Below are 19,297 nucleotides of genomic sequence, written 5' to 3' on the forward strand. Positions count from 1 at the left end.
GAAATAATCAGTTACTAGACTTTTTAGACTATTTTGTGGGTTATTTTTTTTTTTGGTTGGTTTTGTTCGTAATTCGGTCACATCTAATGGCCAAAATTAATGAAAATCCTTAAACTAAGCATTTTTTTTTTGGTTCAAGGGCTTATTTGTGACAATTTATAGTTGAAAGGCAAAAACCATGCAAAGACAATAGATTAGGGACTGTCCGAAAAACTTCCTCTTTTTAATATGTTTTCCAACCATCTTATATTTTGTATACATCACTGTCATTACAGCACAAAAGTGTCATAATAAACAATACCAAAAAATTTTCCAAACAACTTTCAACCCATACATAATATAACAAGGAGCAGTCGTAGACAGAACGCAAGGGTGGTACCTTTTGATTTTGAATTTTGGGCAAATTTTTAAGTGTCAATAAGGGTGTCTTTGGGGCTGTCAAGTAACAGTGGAAAATCAAGAAATGAGTACCTAATAGAGTATAAAATTGATTGGTTTTCGACATTACAGAATTCAATTCAGGAGTCTTTGAGTTTTGACATGATGAAAATTGAAGAAGGGGCTCATGTTGTAGGGTCTGCCGTTTGTCCCAAGAATCGATCTTCTCCACACAAAAATGAAAACACAGCAATAGCCATATGCATGGCGGCATTCCTCCATACTTCTCTTTCAGCCTCACCTAGTCAACCCCACGTAATAATTCACAGTGCCACCAAAGCCGCCTCCCCACCACTTCTTGCTCTTGGTGCTAACACCCTTGCACACACGCATGGTGGGCAATGGCGCACACAATACATATACATATATATATATATATATATATAACAATATTTGGGGGAATTATTTGAGGTGGATTTTAAAATAAAATGGTAGTTAAATATTACTTGTTCTGAAATTTTTATAGAAAGGAAAGTGCAAAAAGAGGAAAGATGTAGGGAGAAGCGAAAAGGGACTAAAAATGGTGTGACTCGGACTTTTTGTTGTATGGCAAATATGGAAAACAATTAGTCTAGGATAATTTTTTAATGTAAATCGCTGCACTTGATTTTCCAAAAGAAACACTTCTTAATCTATACGTTAATTTAGAGGCTTTCTTAAAGAACAAATAAAATGAATTCCAATCATTCAATTGGTGGCCCCAAAATGGTACTTTTTTTTTGGAATAAAGGAGTCTTGTAACATTGATTAGTTACTTATGGATTGTGGGGGATGGGGTCAAGTTTAGAACCATATGGAAAAAGCCACACTGTCTAGTAGTTTTTTTGTATAGTGCTTCACATGTGGGTTGGTCACTAAGACTATCAACTTGTGAGTTGTGAGGCCTGAAAAAAAAGAACTCTTTTTGTATGGAGATCTTGATCAGGGAAATGAGGAACAGAATCCACTTGGGGGTTTGCCCAAAATGAAGATTTCCACCCAAATTTAAGTTTGGCCAGAGTACCAAAGATCACGTTAATGTAATCTACAATTATAGAGAAGTCACGTAGTTTTTAGAACTAGGTTAACCTCTCCAATCCACTTTTGAAGTTATAGATCATGTTTTGGTATATATCAATTAGTCAATAACATTATTGTCAAGCCTAATCTTGCATGCAAAATATATCAACAACAAATACAATGCTCAATCATTGAAAGGTTAGTATAATACCGAAAAAAAATAATTAAGGCCAAATTAATCCAAATATTTCATAATTTCTCAAATTAATCCAAAAGGAAATGGTGCATGTCTCAAATTCAAGGCTAAAGAACTAGATATTTTGCTCTTAGACCTACCAAGTAACAGCTTTGTTAGGATTGCATTTTTCTAAATTTTTTATAGAAAAATTACTGTAATGATTTGATTTATGTGAGATAAAAAGGTGATTGAGAAATGTGTTCGCGAAAAGCATATCAATCTTTCTTTGGAAAATTGCTGTCCAAACAAGGCTAACTTGGTAAGCCTAAGAGCAAAATATCTAGTTCTTTAGCCTTGAATTTGAGACATGCACCATTTCTTTTTTACTGTCTACGATTTATTTAAAGCTTTTGTCACATTTGAATGGTGATGAAAGATATTATTGCTTCTAAAGCAAGTAGGGCAACTTTGGCCACATGTAATTTGTAACATTCATTGGTTGTCTTCTTACAAGGTCAAGTCATCCAGCCATCTTGATCGTAATTGATAGCACCCTCTAACATGGTGGATTGGCTAAAACAAGAAAATCTTGACTGCAATTGATAGCATCCTATAATAAACGTACCAAACTTACTTTACCAAGTAACGAATGGGGTGTTTTAGAAGTCAAAAGGATAATGGATTAGGTTCCAAGAATCACTTTTTTATCTCTATTTTGTCCCCTCTCACCCTTACTTTCTATCCTCTCCTCTCCCTATTGAAGTTTTTAACTACTTTTTTGGCTATACATGGAGGACTACAGTAAAGAATGAGAGGGGAACGCTAAGAGCCCATTTAGATTACTATTTTTTTTTAGTTTTTTTTTTTACAGAAAAATGTACGGTAACAATTTAATAGTTATGAGATAAAAAAAGTGATTAAACAGTATAAAAATTCTGACCTGCAACAAGACTAAAACGACCCTAAATAAAACCTGTCCAAAATCTGAATGAAGCTACTCCTTGTTTTGTTTATCGGTTGTCTGTGCCAAAGAGGGAAAAAATCTCACAAGTCTCGATTGTGTCCTTTTTTTGTACTAAGAATCGTTTGCTAAAAAAGTTTCCACAAACCATTGGGGAGTGGGTTATGCTCTACAACCTAGGGTTGTCTAGCTTACAAGCTTTTCTTCTTTTTCATTTTCTGTGTATAAAAGTAAGCAAGCTACTCCCCTTAAATGGTAAAACGCTGGAATGTATAAAACAGGAAAATTTCAATAGCTTTTCTGTCCTGAATAATCTGGTTTAACAGTTATCCTACTGTCCAACTTCTGTGAGGAGCTGGATCCAACCTCAATTAGGAATTTCTTTCCTGGATCAGAATGGCATCCAACCATCATTTTCCCCCAGCTTCCTAATGGATAAAACATAGTGGCGGCCTCAGTATTCATGAAACTTGAATTGCAAATAAAGATTAATAAATTAACTGCAAATTTACAGGAAGCCACAGACCAGACAATCAAGGGATTTACTATTAGAAGCCATTCATTCATTCATAAAACTGGGTTTTCTGCAAATCATACGATAGTAAAGACCATTAAATGGAAGATTTCCCCTTCTATACAACCCTAATATACTCTTTTTAAGGCGAAACATCTCCGCTGGCCATTATTTACACTCTTTTTAACACATTGTCAGCTTCCATTTGCGGCTGGTGGAAACCAAATAGTACGAACTAAGGCAATCTTATTTACGGCAGCAGCACATTTAGACAAGCTCCCACTCAGTTTCAGAACTATGAACTGGAAATGACTTGGTGTTAGACTCTGCAGGACGATCGGTCATTGCTCTCTCTGCACCCTCTTGATTTGAGTTTTGCTCGGTGTATCTCGCTGCAAGCTGCTCATATTCCTTCTTTTTTAACCTCATCTTGGAGGAAAAAGCTTCGCGCAATTTTTTCTACAGGAAGAGATTTGTCCAGTCAGGGAAGAAAAGTTCACACAAGAAATCCTTCAACTCTAACAGATGAGAGAGAGAGAGAGAGAACCTTGTAGGATTTGTGATTGCCCTTCCCTTGAGGTAAAAAATGAAGCTCATCCCCCTCCACCAAGACACATGTTTCCCCTAATTTTGACTCATCAAACGGCTCAATAATTTCCACGTCCGGGTCCACAGTATCATCATTCTTGGCTGCATTTATGATATAGTCATCCAATCTTTCTGTCAAGCATAGAGAAAGAACAATATTAGCAAAAGCAGAGACCTCCTGAGGAAGAGGCAGGAAAGTCACTGGTACATAAATTTGGTGCCTAGGTTGCGTCAGCCCATACTGTGCTTGGACAGCTATTTTTTTGGACAAGATTTTTTTTAATTGCGTCATAAACACATCTTCCAATCACCTTTTTGTATATCAAATCACAAAAAGTGCTACAGTTATCCTAAAATTTTTTTCATGATCTTGCCTATCCAATTTTCTGGGAGAGGACAGAGATCATGAGATTATATGATTGTTTGTCGTGAAAAATTTTCAGTCAAAAATGCACAATATAGCAGGATGACAATCCATCAAATATGTAGTCCTAAAAAAATCCCTCGTCTAAGTTCAGTCTCCACGTCTGAGAAAAAAATAGGTAATCCCATCTAGTAATGTCATAATTGACTTCACTTTAGGTAAAAAATGATGAACTTCATCACAATTTGCTTAGATGCAAGTCCTAGAATGCCTTATAGAAATGATCCTCTCACACAAAGTTTAACTGTTTTCTGGACGCAATAGACCGAGACCTTTAATGATTGAATTACATTCCATCACTTGGAACTCGACTTTCCAATAACTTAGCCATAAGAAAGGTTGGAATACAATTTGGTTTTATTAATACCTTGGTGGGCCATGAAGACCTCCTCCTCAACAGATTTTGTGCTGCCTGTTCCAGTTGCAATTGTCTTCTGAGTCTGGGAAACCACTCTGCTGTTTGTACATGTGCCTACAGCTAAAGCAGCAGTTAGGGGGTGTCAAGTGCAGAAATCATAATGAAATAAGTGAAAAGACAAAACTGAATCCAGTTTTAGATGATACCAGAGGACTCTGATGATAAGCCATCAGAAGGAGAATCAGCTTGCTTCTGCTCAGCTGATACAACTGACACAATTGTTTTAGCAGCGGTAGCTGGTGAATTAAATGAAGCACGAGACATAGGCAGACTGGTATCATCCATAGGTTTACAAAGCTTCTCATTTGCAATTCTGGAGCGTTCTTCAGCGCCAGCTGGTGGCGATAAGACATCAACACAGCCAGAGGCCATTTGACAACTCTTTTTCATTTGAGAAAATGAGGACAGGTTTCTTAAATTCTCTGAAAATGGTGCAACTGGCCCAGTCACAGGTGGCATAAAATTTACCATAGAATTGCTTTTCCTACTGGCTACCGGACGTCTGTAAAGTCCGGTTTTCCTTTTACCTGTATGCACCAAGAGTAAGAGCTATAACTTTCACCGTGATGGAAAAGAATGAAAAGAACCCTATTCCGCCAAAATTTTGAAAAAGAACAGAAAGTCCAAATCTTTACCAGAAATTACTTTAGACTCATCACTTAATTTCCAATTGGTATCTCTACCATCTTTTTTAGCATTTGCTTTCAGTATCATTTTGGAGTGAGCATAAGGATTCAATGACAAGTCAGCAGCAGCCACTTTCACAGGATCAACATACGAATCTGAGTGCAAATCTTTCATCACTTCTGAATAGAACCTCTTAACACTAGCACCAACAGTCTGGACCTGATTTTCAACATATTTGACAGCATCCTGTCAAAAATTAAACCACTTAAAATAAAAACACCCACACTTTGAGACTACATACACTTAGATTCGATAAGACCTCCCAAGGCAAAGCACGCATAGCACATTATTAGATAATCAAATCAGTAATTTTGTCCGTGAAAACCACCACTAACCAACTTCATAATGTATCACCAAAAGCAAAGATAAGAACATAAGTGGCACCAGAGATTACTTTAGAATAGAAAAGATAACTTGTATTCACCACAAGTAAGGGCATCTACCTCATACATAACCTCTTCCATCTCCAGACACATAGCTTCAAACTTGTCATATATGTTTCCAATCCATGCTAAACCTTTTAAGTCCATCATGCAGTTACTTCAGCACGTCAAGGCTTTAATGCTCAGCTGCAAAATTCAACAAAGGACTTTTGTAAGATTTACAGCAAGAGCTTGCCTAATAGCAAGAAGCCATCGGGTACTAAGACACAGTTTATTAATTATTATAGCAGCATCCATTGCAAATTTGCTACCAAGTGACAAAACAGTATACAAGCTGATCATCAAAATTGAGCATAATCATTATAGCATTATAGCATAATGAACTCAATCAGTCAACAATTTTAGCCCTCTGAGTCATAGTTCCAGTAAATGTTCTTTAGTCCTACAATGTACAGTTCCCTGATGCTCAATAACATAAGTAGAAGGGTTGCAAGAACAAACTAGGAACCAACATTCTAGCTAAAATGGGGTAGAAAAAGTCCACCAAAATACATATCAGGCAGAGGGCTAGAAAGATTCATGCACAACAAAGGTATGGAATAATATCAAGGTTGGTTGAATGTTTGTGATAAAAATTCTTAGTAGTTCAACCTGATGCATTGTTCTAAGCTGCATATTCATAATCTACATGTAAAGAGAAATTAAAATTTAGAAAAAAGAGTAATTTCATCTAAGCAAATCCTCCAAATATCCATCAGAAATATATCATCAATAACATATAATTCGAGCAGTAAACCAGAGGAAAGAAAATTTTCAGGGAAAAATAGTTTTGGTAAATGGTTAGCTGAGACATCAAAGGAAAGATCCTACAAATACGAAGAAGGATGCTAGATTCCTAATTCATATTGCAAAAGCCCTCTCCAACTCAAGCCTGTCAATCTCAACAGCAGAGGGCCTCTAAGGTAATTATGAATTAAGACCTTCAAAAGTCAAGCATTTTTACTAACTTCATATAATTCCCAAAAAGCAAACAGAATATAGAGATTGTCACAGCATTCATGGTGCAGATTTTTTTTTTGCAGAGAATATGACTGAAATCTTTGCAGAAGAAGAAAGCATAAACCTAAACTGTAGAATTTGCAGCCAATCTTTGGCTAATTTGAATCATTCATAACAACTACAATTTTATAAGCTAGTACTTTCCAATGCTATCAATAGTAGGCTTCATCAAGCATGACTAAACATGGAAGCATCAGAATGAAGAGTTCAATTAGTCAGCATAATTAACTAGGGTTTATCTTACTGCTTTCAATTGGAAATAAGACAGCTATTCCCGAGGATCTGGAACTACTCTAGTTGTTGGATGTTTTTCTAGAGAACAAGACAATTATATTTATTTGCACGACCCCCTAAGCCAAAAACCCTATCCTCAAATAGACCAACTCCACATTGATCTGTCAATTTCAGGAGAGACAGACGTGCTTGAGCTTCACAATCACCAGTTTAAATAAGGAATTGAAAAGAAAGAAACTAGAGATCAAGTTCATCACCCAGCAAACAGAATGGCCTAAAGTTGATTCGTCAGATTCTACATCTTAAACACTAAATTCCTGTACACTGCCCCCATATCTATAAATCTAACTAGACAGGTACTCAATCAAATAAACGAAACTGCACGATATGATGGTATGCACATAAGATAACAGTAAGCAAAATGAGGCTTTCTTCCGGTGATGCTGCAACCCATGACAAAGAAGAAACCCCATAACACATTACTTTGGCGTATAAAATTGGAAATTTGCTGTCGCCTTGCATAACAAACCTTCACCTTCTATTAGGAAATATTGTCAGAAAATTCTTTCCCTAGATTAGAATATACTACTACTTCTTTCCACATACAAGGAATAATTTGATGCTTTCCATGTTTCAGAAAAAAGTCAATCTTTATGCTTTCCCATAATCATGTTCGTCTAAACCACCCTTAAACCCAAATCTCCCCCGAAACTATTCCAAACCCATCGATTAATTCATCAAACACAAGCAAGCAAACATCCTAAAGCCACAAAAACCAGACAAAGAAAAACCCACCAGACCACAAACTTATCAGTCATCACATGATCATGGCCACTCTCTCCCCAACCCACCCCCCCCCCTCTTTCTGCTCTCCCTAGCTTCCAAAACCCATCCAAACAAAAAAAAAAAAAAGAAACAAATACAATAGCAAAGCTAAACAGCAGCTTCGAACGAAAAAAAAAAACAATTTTATAGTCCTAAACTCAAAATTTTTACCAGAAGAAATTACAGAAACATAAAAAAAAAAGGATAACCTGATCAGAAGTTAGAAATACGAGTTCAAAAATGGAAAAAGAATCCAAAAAAGGACATACACATGCTAGATATTTTAGAAACATGCGATTAAAGAAAGTGGTGATGATGAATAAAGTTAAAGCAGCACACTTACATACTTGGGGAATACAGGGAGGCCCAGAAAGGAAAAAAGTAATCTTTCTCTCTCACTTCTTTTTTTTTTCGGAAGATAATTAGGAAAGATAAGCCAAGAAAAAGGTTAAGTTTTTAGCTTTGAAGACAGAGATGATAAATTGAAGTATTAGTAATAGGTCGTAACTTGGAACAGAGGTATCACTAACATAAAATAGGGTAAGAGAAAGATAAGTTTCATTGAGTAGGAGAATTAGAAACGTATAGGTGGAGCTCACCTGGTTTCCTTGGGTATGGGTTCTTGACACGTGTATTCCTGGAATATACTTAAAGGTAAAATGCTACCAACCTAAAACATCTATATATATATATATTATAGTAAAGACTAAAGAAGGGCGAATTTAAGAAGCGAGGAGGAGTCAGGGATCAAAATTTCTACATTTTATGGTTTCAATTTGAGCCATTAGACTAAAAAATTTAAATACCTAGTAAGTCATTATTCTAAAAATATTTGGGTTTCTTTTTATTAATATAAATGTCAGTATTGTCTTTTTTGCATACTAATATTGTGGAAAAGAATAAAATTACAATACATGTTGGCTTTCTTTTACTTTTTCTTGTTAATTCAAGAGTAGTTGTTCTTTTTGGGGCTAAATAATATTCATGGAATAAACATGTTGTGTTATTGTGTTTTTTTTTTTTTAGAGTGTAATCTATCCAAAATTACAATTTTTTTTAATTTTTGACAAGGTTAGGATTGTATTGTTCTATTTACATAGAGCATATTTTATCTTTCAAAATAGTAGTGAAGTTACCTATGATGTTTAGTGGAATCACAACTTCTTGCAACTAATTCCATCTCGAATTCCTTAGTCCTAAGAGTTTTTGCATCAAAACTTGAGAAATTAAGTGAAAGATTGCTTTTGAAAGAAGCGCATTTGACCCCAAGAAAAAAGCAAAAAAAGAAAAGAAAAGGAATTTGACCCAAAAAAGTGTCCCTCAAAATATAAGAATCAGAATTCATTACCAAGAAAATTCTGCTTATAGCGATGCCCACTTACAAAGGATCAACTACAAGGTCCCTGAGTCCATGATGTGAGAACCCTCAAAGTCCAACTCACTTTCTTTAACTTTTTGCCCTGTCTATTCAAGGGTTGGTAAATTATCGTCAAACCGAAGGTAATACAGATTACTTGTAATTGTAGCCCTTGTAAGATTTACACTTTTAAGCTTTGCCTAGGCTACCAATAAATTTGACAAGAAAAAAAAAAGGAACAAGAAGAAGAAGAAACTTAGATGGCACCCAAGTCAATAGGCCGACTAATGATGTGGAAATAATGAATGCTTTTGTCCCTTGACCTATTATCCAGCATCCACTACTGTTTTGTCGACTGCTACCAGAAGAAGTTTGAAGAATTTCATTACAATTTCCATCCTCCTACAAGCATAGCGTCACTACAGTTTCCTGTCACTAATTCTTGGCGAAAATCCGTTTTCTTTCATTTTCGACCTTTTGGACAAAATCCAATCTGGAAGAGATAAAGAAACCATGATACTTGACGTTTTCAGATGGAACGTATCCATGAGAATTATATGTTTGGATAAAATTCGCCTAGCAAGAATCTAAGGATAAGATAATGATAACCAATCTTGGAGACTTCAATTTCCAAGGGATCATATTTATCGGAAAAAAAATGATAAATGCAAATATGATACAGAAGAACAGATGAAGCAAAACCAAGAAATATATACGAGAATGCATTCAACAGAAAAGATCAAATCCAAACTTAAGAGAAACAAAGTGGTATTATATTTCAATGTCAACCAGCAGCTTGAAAATCCCCAAAGTCATCATCTGGAATGTCTTGTGTGTTTTGGTTTTCTGGAGGTTCTAATTCTTTAGATTGTTCTTGAGGTGAGACAGAGTCCTCTGCTGCTGAAGATTCCTTTAGACTGAGTTTTGAAGGCAGCTCTGATGGAGATGTTTTAGGACTCACAACGGGCGATAATGGTGCTGGTGGTGGTTTGATAGATATCACGGGCTCCTTTTTACTACCCTTCTCCTCCAATGAGAGATCATTTAAGCCCTGTTCAAAAAACTTGGACCCAGAACTCCGACCACTTTTCTGTTGATAAAAAGAGGGCTTAAACAATATTACATGATGGAGGGACAAATTTACGTACCAATTAACTCCTTCAATGTTTGGAGAACTTACATTTTTTATCTGAAGTACAAGTTTTTCTCCTTCTTTTAAACTGTAATCAACTGATGAAGTATGCTGATGTTGCTGTTCCATTTCTTCTGCAGTTTTCTTCTTGTTTAGGTACCTTTTAACAGAAAAAGCAGGCTAAATTTGGTTAGCGTACGCACGCATGGGGAGGATAACTTGAACATGATATAAAAATGAAACCAGTTAAACAAAGCTACTTTCAAGCCTTGTAAAAGTACAGAAAATCATGGTACTGTTCGCAAGAATGCAGAGGATTACTTCATATGGTCATGCAGGGCAGCTTGGAAATCATAAGCTTCGGGTCTTTCTCGAAATCCTATGCCGATGAAAGCATGTCGAAGTCGACCTCCTGCAAAGAATGAACAATCCTTTGCATGATCTTTATGGGCAGATTTTCTTAAAATTGAAATTATTTAAGGAATCATATTATAAGTCAAGTGCATTTTGACCTCATAGGCAAGCAGCCAATGCCCTTAGAGATTCGTGTGCTACTATGCAAAGGATCTATTTATGCTCCTACCAGTTAACATGACCACCTTATATTAATTCAGCATCATGTGCTTATAAGATCTGTACCATTTTGAAGTATATTGGAGAAGAAAGTTCATGCCTAATAGCTAAAACCAATTGCAGATGTAAACACAATTGAATATCGTACAGAACTATTCGAACAAGAAAAGAAAAGAGAAAGAAAGGCTTCCTTGATGTACAATTAAATTCTTATCTACCACTTTAGTATATTCGAAAATATTATCTACATTCATCAAGTCGAATATCTTGTAATTCGTGAAAAAGATTACGAGTTAGCATGGAAATGATGTAGAACAAGATAAGAAAATCCTGGCCATACATTACCTTAACTTTATCTACAAGGTACTAACTTAAATTGAAGTTCATTTATTATCAAATAAATGAAAATATTTTGCCAAGTCAACCATGACATTTCCTATGAAACCCATTCGCTTTCTTAAAAAACCATATTCTGACTTCACAATTCTTGAACTTAAACAATTATATTTAAACTTGGGATGCAATTAAACTACTCTATTCTTGTACTTAATAATGCTTCTTATTTAAATGATTTAACATCAAAACCGAAGAAGTGGACTAAAGAAAGCTCAACCTAGGGAGGAGAAGTCGTATGACAAGAGAATACAGGAGAACCATTTATGGTATTCTAATTTTCCAACAGAAGAAAAGTGATACTCTACAGGATTTGGAATTTAAAAGAATAAGAAAGATAGATTACCAATGTTTTCTTCGACCCGCAGAACAAAATATCTGCAGAAGAATGTGAGATATAACAAGCAAGTTAGTACAGAATGATTTCTGAATTATCCAAGTCAGTGAGATTAATGAATCCCAAGTCCAAGTTCAAAAAATCAATCAGTATGCTCTCATTATCCAATATTTTACTGCATTTCACTACTTAACAGGGCAAACATTAAAAAAAAGAAAAAAAAAACTGGTAAAAGCATAACTGATGGCATCCAGCGGACAATCACCAAAAGCAGATCTTTTGCATACACCCCCAAAATGGTGCTACAAGTTGCCTGCTACTAACTTAGAGCAATAATAAATTTGTTGTAAGAGGGAGTTGAAAGAGATGATGTTGGTGACAAGTTATCTAAACCTGCTGCTGTCAATCACAGGCTCCACAGGATGGGGCTCTCCATCTCTTAGAAATGCCCGAGCATACAATTCACCTATTTGGAAAACAACAATTTTCAGCAAATCATTACTGATGGACAAAATTGATTTCATTTGCACAAACTTTTTCTATTTGGTAGCAACTAAACAACAAAAAGCTACCTGTTGTCTTATCTTCAAGTCTGATAATGCATTCCTCTCCTTTGCTAATAACTTTTAAAGCACCCTCCCATGCCCATTTATTGACATTCCACTCATCAGCCCTACGAAGAGCAAGAAGTCAATTAGCAAAATAGAATCCAGGAAGCATATTTATATATTTCCTGACTTTGACATGACTCAGGTCGCACGAATCAGGAACAACATCAAAAACTTTCATGTTAAGTATAAAACTCTGCATGAAATGCAAAATGGGTCCTAAAGGATCTAACTCTCCAGCACCGGATTAGATCTAGCAACCCAGTAATCTGGCAAGATATGACCAGAATAACTCATATTTGAGTCTATCCCTCAAATGACAAAAAAATTGGTCCATACCCCTACAAGCACCTTAGTAATCAGTCATAAAATTTTTGGAATAAGTTTGTCCATCCAAACCTTTTTGAAATCTCCAATGATGGACTACATTTTTACTTTCTTGGCGGAATATTAATCAAACCAATGCATGAAAATTTTCACTATTTGCTTCAGCTTTCTATAACAGTAACACAACATGTATCTCTTCCAGGGGTAAGACAAATGCAATCACAGTCAAGATAAATGCAAAAAGCTGAAGAAAATTTTATGGACATATTACTAGGACTCAAACCTAGGCTAAAACATCAAACTGAAGTTACATCTCTCTCTCTCTCTCTCTCTCTCTCTCTCGGTGTTGCAAAAGAAGATACCATAGAGAAACAATAAGACCTATTCCTATAAACAAAAGTCATATTCAAAAGAGATCACTCAGAAATACCTGTAAGAAGCCGCACTTTTTCTTGGAGGGATCTGTGGAGAGAATAAACAAGATTAAGTTTAAACTGATGGTGGAGTTAATTACACTCAAATTTATAGAGGATAGAACACTGATGCAACATGGCAGGAGCATCCTCTATGCATCTCATTTTTGTCTTGCTATTAGATATCTGGACTATGATACGATCATGATCTACCAAATCTTCACACTACAAGGATCATCACCTACTTAACAGTGACAAAGAAGATTTGATCATAGATGCACGATGACAGAGAGAACCTTTTGTTCAATAAACACTTCCTGAACTATATCCTCCAACAAAGATACCTCTATGCAATCCAATTTCCACACTGAGGAGGTGCTTTACTTGTATCAAAACAACAAATGGCTGGACCTAACGTCTAAGACAGCAAAGAATTTTCTGAGCACAATTATGAACTGCTTCTACAGGATTACCATACAGTTCTAAAGTAACAATTACGTTCAAATCACTAAATAACAGGAAAACCAAAAACATTCCTTCTCATGGACCAACAAATAGGAAATTGTACTTTGCCCTAACAAACCGCATTCATCAGAATATACCTTTGCAAAGAAAAAAATGAAAAACGGCCAGTTTTCCCTTACTATATCACATCCTCATGAGTATATGTAAGTTATACAGAAAGCATATACATTTAACTTCTGGAAATTAATACATCAATCTTTTGCTCATCAAGCATTTAGTTTCACAACTTTGCAAACCACAGTACAGCAGCACCTAAAAAACTGGGCATTATTGAACTAGATTGATTAAAATCTAACACAGATAAATACATTACATAGCAATTCACAAAAATAGTCACGGAAAGACAAAGCATTAATCTCAAAAAATTCACCATTCAACGATACAATCTAAATAAATGGCGCCTGGATTGAAGTAATTTCAACAATTCAAATCTAAAAAACCAAACTAAACCTCAGTTGAAGAAAAACATTTTTTTTACACAAAAAATGACTAAACCCACAATTTATATATATATATATATATATATATATATATATATATATATTTGGTAAGCTAAACCCATAAAATATGCTATCAAGCAGATATAAAAATTGACCCCAATTCGTTACCTGTAATCGAACCAACACAAGTTCATAACTTTATACTACAAACAGCACAAAATCACTAATTCTCCAAAACCCTTTTCAGTAAGTAACTCAAAAATGGAAACTTTATACTCTTTTCAGCAAAAATTAAGGAAAAAGGGATTGGCAAATAGAGAGAGGGAGTACCAAATAGACGTAGCATTCTGAGACTTGGAAGAGAATCAGCTCAATAGCTTCTTCAATTTCTTCTTTTTCATCTGTTTTCTTTTCTTTCTCCATTGATGTGATTGCTATTCGAAAAGGAATTTCTCACGGGAATGAGAAATTAATGCAAGCAAAAAGCGCGTTGTTTTCTTTCCCCCCTGTAATTTAACTGCGCTGAAGTTCTTGACTGTTTCGCTTCCAATCTGGAATTGGCAAAATGTGTCTGGTGAAAAAGAATTTTAGAATAGGGGTAGGCTGGGAATTTGGAAAACAAGAAGGTTGGTGACTAATATTAAAAATTTTATTACAAAATAGGATACCGGAGTTGATGGGACTATCCAATTCTGATAGACTAGTTTACTTCGATTTGATTATGATTATTGTGGACCGTAGGTTTGAAGCATTCTGTAGGCTTTCAGCCGTCGGATTCTTTGACTATGGAAGTCAACCAGTTGTTGATCATGAGTTGGTATGGTGGTTTGCTTGATTTATAAGCAAAGGAGATCCAGTAAAGTCCTTATGATTATCTGAATTTAGGTGAGATTAGATACAGGGAAAGAAAAAAGAAAAGAAAAGAAATCAGATTTATGTATGAATAATTTGGATAGGAATTAAAATAGATAATGAATTTTTTTTACTAAAAAAAAAAGTTGAAAATTTCCTATCATACATGCATGGTCATCAAAATAGAAAGAAGTTTGAGGGTGTGTACATGAAGAAAATTGAGGTCGAAACCCGGAAGTCTCGTCCACTCTTATAACTTACAAGAAAGTCAAGGTATTATTCCAAAGTTGGTAGAGAATATCCGGATATTTGCCATCTCTTTTGCAATAACATTAGCCATTTGTTCACCTAGAAAACAACTTGCTAGTACTATATGTTGTTATTTGTATTAAAGGTAAAAAAAGATGATGTCTCTTCAATTGGTACTTCAAAGGTTATGAATTAGTAGATCAAGATGAAAATTATCGAACACAAAAAATGGTATTAGAGGTTCCTGCTATCAACATATGTGGTGTAGAGTTTCAGCTAGATTTTGCTTAGCAGTCTTTTTGCTTTTAATGACTGTTGGCAGTATGATCAGTTGAGAATTTGCCGCTTCTTCAGAGCCGGAGAAGTTCAAGAAAACATTAGCAGCTAAGTATAATCGGTTGATGAGTAAAAATGTACAAAAATCACCTTAGTGGTTCCTGCTATCAACTTGCCATGAAGAGCAGAAGGGTGTTCACAGACCAGAGGCTGCATTGGAGCAACGGTTGCTCCATGCTAACTCTTTTCAGCACAACTCAACCAAGACAGTGATTTTGGTGACTTTTCGTGCTTGTTTGTAACAAGAAATGGATCCATTTCCTTCTGACAAGATTTCAAAAGTTCAAATTCCTATATAGCCTATGGATTTACAGATAAATTTCCTTAGGAGCACAGCCGAGATGCTGACTTAGTATGCTGCCAAAAAATGATTCCTCAGCGCGAACATTTAGTACATGAACTCTGTAGATACGAACTCCAATTGGTAACGCTAATGATGAGACGGTTTGAGGGTGATGCTAGTAAGGCACAGTTGCAGTCACTGTCCTGTGCCTTGGATCTGTGAGAACCGTATTTACATTGATAAAGCCTGCTTCTCTCATTACTCTTTCAAGATCTGTCAAATAATACTCATCCAGGAATGGTTCAGTACTCTTCATTAGCGTAAATAACACTGGTGATAATTCCTGAAACATGTATAATGACAATCTAGTTCAGCAGCTTGGCTAGGAAAACCACATTATACCAGTCATCTTGAGAATTTTGCAGAGCAGGAGGTGGTTGGGAACAGAAACATCTATGAACTAATCCTTTCATGGTCAAAGTTATATGAATCCAAGGTGTTGCTCTGTATTATATATCTGTATTGCATATATTACAATGTTGTTTCCTATTTCAACATGTGCAGAAATTTTGAACATGTAGTGCTATTAGTTTGCCCCAGCGCACAAACTGTAGGCAGAGAAAAGGAATAGGAGAAGAGAACTTGCCTGAAGAATCTTTGATTTTGGCTGCAAAAAGCAAACAAGAGTTTATCAGATTGAAATGATCCTTTGGTAAATATACAATTCAAAACCTCAGGAGTTAATATTATTTACCGAGTTGTCTGTGATTGCAAAAGTTCCTCCAGGTCGAAGCAGTCGAAGGGCTTCTCTCACCATATTTTTTATCGCTCTTTCAGGGCATTCATGGAACTGTAACAGCTCAAATGATTGAGACTCTGAATCATAGCATTATTATTTCAAAGAGTTACCGGAAAAAAGAGCATGGCACGCACTTAAAATTCTAAAGGTGCAACCATGGGCAATAGTACTACAGCAGCTGCCTAGGCAAAACTTGTGGAGGCTTATACACCAAAGAATGTTTCTGTCAATTTTCATGCAACATGTTTCTTGCGTGAAAATTGAGCAAGTGAAGATGCTATTCTTCATTTGGTACTTTATCCATGACATTGTAAGGTGGGCGGATTACAGCTCAAACTTCTAAAAGTAGAAAGAGCCACAACATGTTATAAAAGAGTTTTCTCCTAAAATGTTCAGTTTTAGGAAGAACAACATGACTCTCTGATGATGATTTAGTACTCATTCCAACAGAAAATGTATGACATGCTTGCATTCTGTCAGTAATTTTTGACATACCACATAAGCAATGGAAAGAATGTCAAATGATTTGGAAGGTAAGCCTGTACTTTCACCATTAGCATGGACCCAACAGATAGGATTCATTCTTGGGTTGCTTTTCTTTTCTTTATATTGAGCAACAGCAAGAAAATATGGTGACAGATCCAGGCCCTGCAGAAAATGCAGCAATAAGATTTTAGAGCACTGGAAAGTGTACCGGAGCGTAGATTTACTTTACCTGAAGTACTGTTTGAAGCCCAATTACAAAATCTTTTAGCTAGATCTCTTTATTTTGAGACGTGCTCAACTTTTCAACCTTTATTTCTTGTAACAGACTCGGTAAATAAAATAGGTACCATGAAGAGGTTACTTAAGTAGATGCTGCATTGATTTTGTAGGTTACTATTGCATGTTAGATCATTTCACTTGGGGAGTGGAGAAACTAGCTAGAATACTTACAGTCACTCTAGCATTGGGAAATTTATCAGAAAGGCATCTTGTGCTGACACCAACTGAACATCCGATATCAAGAATTTCTCTGACAATATTGTCTTCTGAATATTTCTGATGATGTTCTTCAATTGCATTCAGCCAATTTCCACGAACTACTTGATTAGCTTCATCCAATGAAGAAGCATATGGTATTGCCCGTCTCATCATCGACATAGTTGCAGCCTCTGCCTCAGCAGCAGCCTGTTGAAGAATCTCATTATGGAATGCCTCGAAACTAGTGAGTACTGTACTCATTGCTTCTGCATTACTACTACTGAAGCAACTGGTAACATAAAATCAATGATACATATTCTTGTAATAAATTCGAGTACATTAAATCAACCATTATGCACATTACCAGCCAGGAAAGATTGCCCTCATCATATGCATGGAAGGGATTGAGATAATCTGCATAGGAACCGCAAGTATGAAACAAAATCAGTACCCAAATTAGTACACATAGGAAATGCCGGTTTTTTGTTCTGAGCTCTAGATTCAAGGTCACTTCCCTAATCTTTTAGTAGGGTGTGAGGAAAGAAAAAAGAAGAAACTTAAGCAACTTAAATTCTGGAATACAGAGTTGTAACAAGCTTCTTTTATTGTAGAATTATCAACATCAATGTTATATTGAAGTTATCAAAAGAGATGCACTCTTAATTAAATGGCAGACTACAAATTCAGCTACAAACTTTCTAACCACACAGCTGCTGCTAGTCCAATGAACGATTATTGGAGACACGAATTTAATCCAGTCTTCACCAGTACCACAATAATAGAGAACTTACAATCAGGGTAAACAAGAGAGGGATCCTCAATACTGTCCATTTCTTTGTATACATCTGATTCCAGTATCTGTCTAGTCATTTCCCTCCATGGAATATTTGTCTTCTCAGCTGTACTGTTTCAAAATCCCACCAAAATATTCCGAAAGAAAACCGAAAACCTTTTTTACACTCAAGAATTTCAGCAGCAAAAATCACCAAAATAAAAAATGAAGCCGCATTTCTGATGTAGATTACAGTACCTTATGAGAACTTGTCTTGCGCCAAATTTCATGATAGAGAAGAGAGGTCTGAAGGAAATGAGGGCTCCAACAAGCCGAGAAAGCGGCGTTTCACCGGTCCACCGCGGCCTTTCCAGCTGTCCCTCCTCAAATGCCACCGTCGATGACCCCTGGCCACTGCTTCCGCTAGTTGATGCTGTCATTTTAACCATCATCCTACTTTTGGCACGGCTTTTTGGTGCTCTTCTTCTAAGTGAGTCATGATGGCCTCCTACATTATCAGTACTGCTGCTTCCTACGGATGTTTTGATCCATAAATTCAGATTGCTGAGCTTTGATTGAGCGCAAAAGGCCATCACTGAAGAAGTACTTCTTCTCAGAGATATCGTCCGTAGCAAGGAGAAGAAGAGGCAATCGGCAAAGGAACAAACCAAGGAACAGACGTTAATTTTCCTAAGGTGGAAATCTAATCAGCAAAATATTCTTGACCAATTATATACTGACACCTATGCATTACGTTTTCGAAATCTTCTTTATTGAGTGTCTATACTCCACAACTTTTTGTCAAATGAGAGAGAAGTCCAACAAATGGGGTAAATTGTATATTCCACCCTTAAATTATAGTATTAAATTTTCATGTTGTGGCGCAAATTTTATTTTGACACAAGCTTTGCACCTTAAACTCTTTTAACTTATTCCAGTTTGGTCCAACTGTTATTGGTTTTCACAAAACCTAATCACCAGATTTGTGCAAGTGAAAATGAAATTAGCTGATTTTAATTTATTAGTTAGTCTATATTCCCCTGAAAATCCCACAGCTATTGATTAAATCGAACTTTGGAAATATATATATATATATACAAGTAGTGAAGGCTATTATTGGTTTGCTATTAGATAGAATCTATCCTATCCAGAAATCCCATTGAATACATTATATAGTTTCACCTTACAATAGAGTTGGGACATTGAGAAACATGTAAACAGCAATAAAGA

At 35.8% G+C, this 19,297-nt stretch overlaps 2 protein-coding genes across 7 annotated transcripts; both read right to left on the minus strand.

Moving 5' to 3' along the window:
- Positions 1-3,104: 3,104 nt before the first annotated feature.
- On the minus strand, positions 3,105-8,191 carry LOC113770546. Of its 6 annotated transcripts, none has more exons than XM_027315029.1 (7): positions 8,056-8,191; positions 5,651-5,776; positions 5,156-5,393; positions 4,667-5,047; positions 4,470-4,580; positions 3,638-3,810; positions 3,105-3,549 (listed from the first exon to the last, which is right to left on the minus strand). In XM_027315029.1, exons 2-7 carry the CDS (start codon positions 5,738-5,740, stop codon positions 3,358-3,360), a joined length of 1,185 nt encoding a protein of 394 aa, XP_027170830.1. In that variant the 5' UTR covers positions 5,741-5,776; positions 8,056-8,191; the 3' UTR covers positions 3,105-3,357. The 6 variants fall into 6 exon arrangements, with proteins under 6 accessions (XP_027170830.1, XP_027170834.1, XP_027170835.1 ...); XM_027315033.1 differs by having other exon boundaries at positions 5,156-5,366; positions 8,052-8,191; XM_027315034.1 differs by having other exon boundaries at positions 8,052-8,191.
- A 1,565-nt stretch (positions 8,192-9,756) lies between these two features.
- Positions 9,757-18,729, minus strand: LOC113770204. The gene is made up of 15 exons (XM_027314601.1): positions 18,326-18,729; positions 18,087-18,199; positions 17,660-17,709; positions 17,269-17,502; positions 16,828-16,980; positions 16,288-16,383; positions 16,176-16,200; positions 14,144-14,247; positions 12,866-12,897; positions 12,073-12,173; positions 11,894-11,966; positions 11,510-11,541; positions 10,519-10,609; positions 10,246-10,357; positions 9,757-10,155 (listed from the first exon to the last, which is right to left on the minus strand). Exons 1-15 carry the CDS (start codon positions 18,658-18,660, stop codon positions 9,850-9,852), a joined length of 1,857 nt encoding a protein of 618 aa, XP_027170402.1. The 5' UTR covers positions 18,661-18,729; the 3' UTR covers positions 9,757-9,849.
- Positions 18,730-19,297: the final 568 nt, after the last annotated feature.

The sequence above is a fragment of the Coffea eugenioides genome, chromosome 5 (genome assembly GCF_003713205.1).
Source record: "Coffea eugenioides isolate CCC68of chromosome 5, Ceug_1.0, whole genome shotgun sequence".
In the NCBI taxonomy this organism is placed as follows: domain Eukaryota; kingdom Viridiplantae; phylum Streptophyta; class Magnoliopsida; order Gentianales; family Rubiaceae; genus Coffea; species Coffea eugenioides.

Coding starts and splice junctions, on each gene's coding strand:
- LOC113770204 (XM_027314601.1), bottom strand. CDS start 18,660: ATGGCCTTTTGCGCTCAATCAAAGCTCAGCAATCTGAATTTATGGATC. Junction 16,384..16,827: donor TTCTTTCCATTGCTTATGTG/GTATGTCAAAAA, acceptor GAGCTGTTACAG/TTCCATGAATGCCCTGAAAG. Junction 16,201..16,287: donor TTGCAATCACAGACAACTCG/GTAAATAATATT, acceptor TGCTTTTTGCAG/CCAAAATCAAAGATTCTTCA.
- LOC113770546 (XM_027315029.1), bottom strand. CDS start 5,740: ATGATGGACTTAAAAGGTTTAGCATGGATTGGAAACATATATGACAAG. Junction 5,394..5,650: donor TGGAAGAGGTTATGTATGAG/GTAGATGCCCTT, acceptor AATTTTTGACAG/GATGCTGTCAAATATGTTGA. Junction 5,048..5,155: donor TGAGTCTAAAGTAATTTCTG/GTAAAGATTTGG, acceptor TGGTGCATACAG/GTAAAAGGAAAACCGGACTT.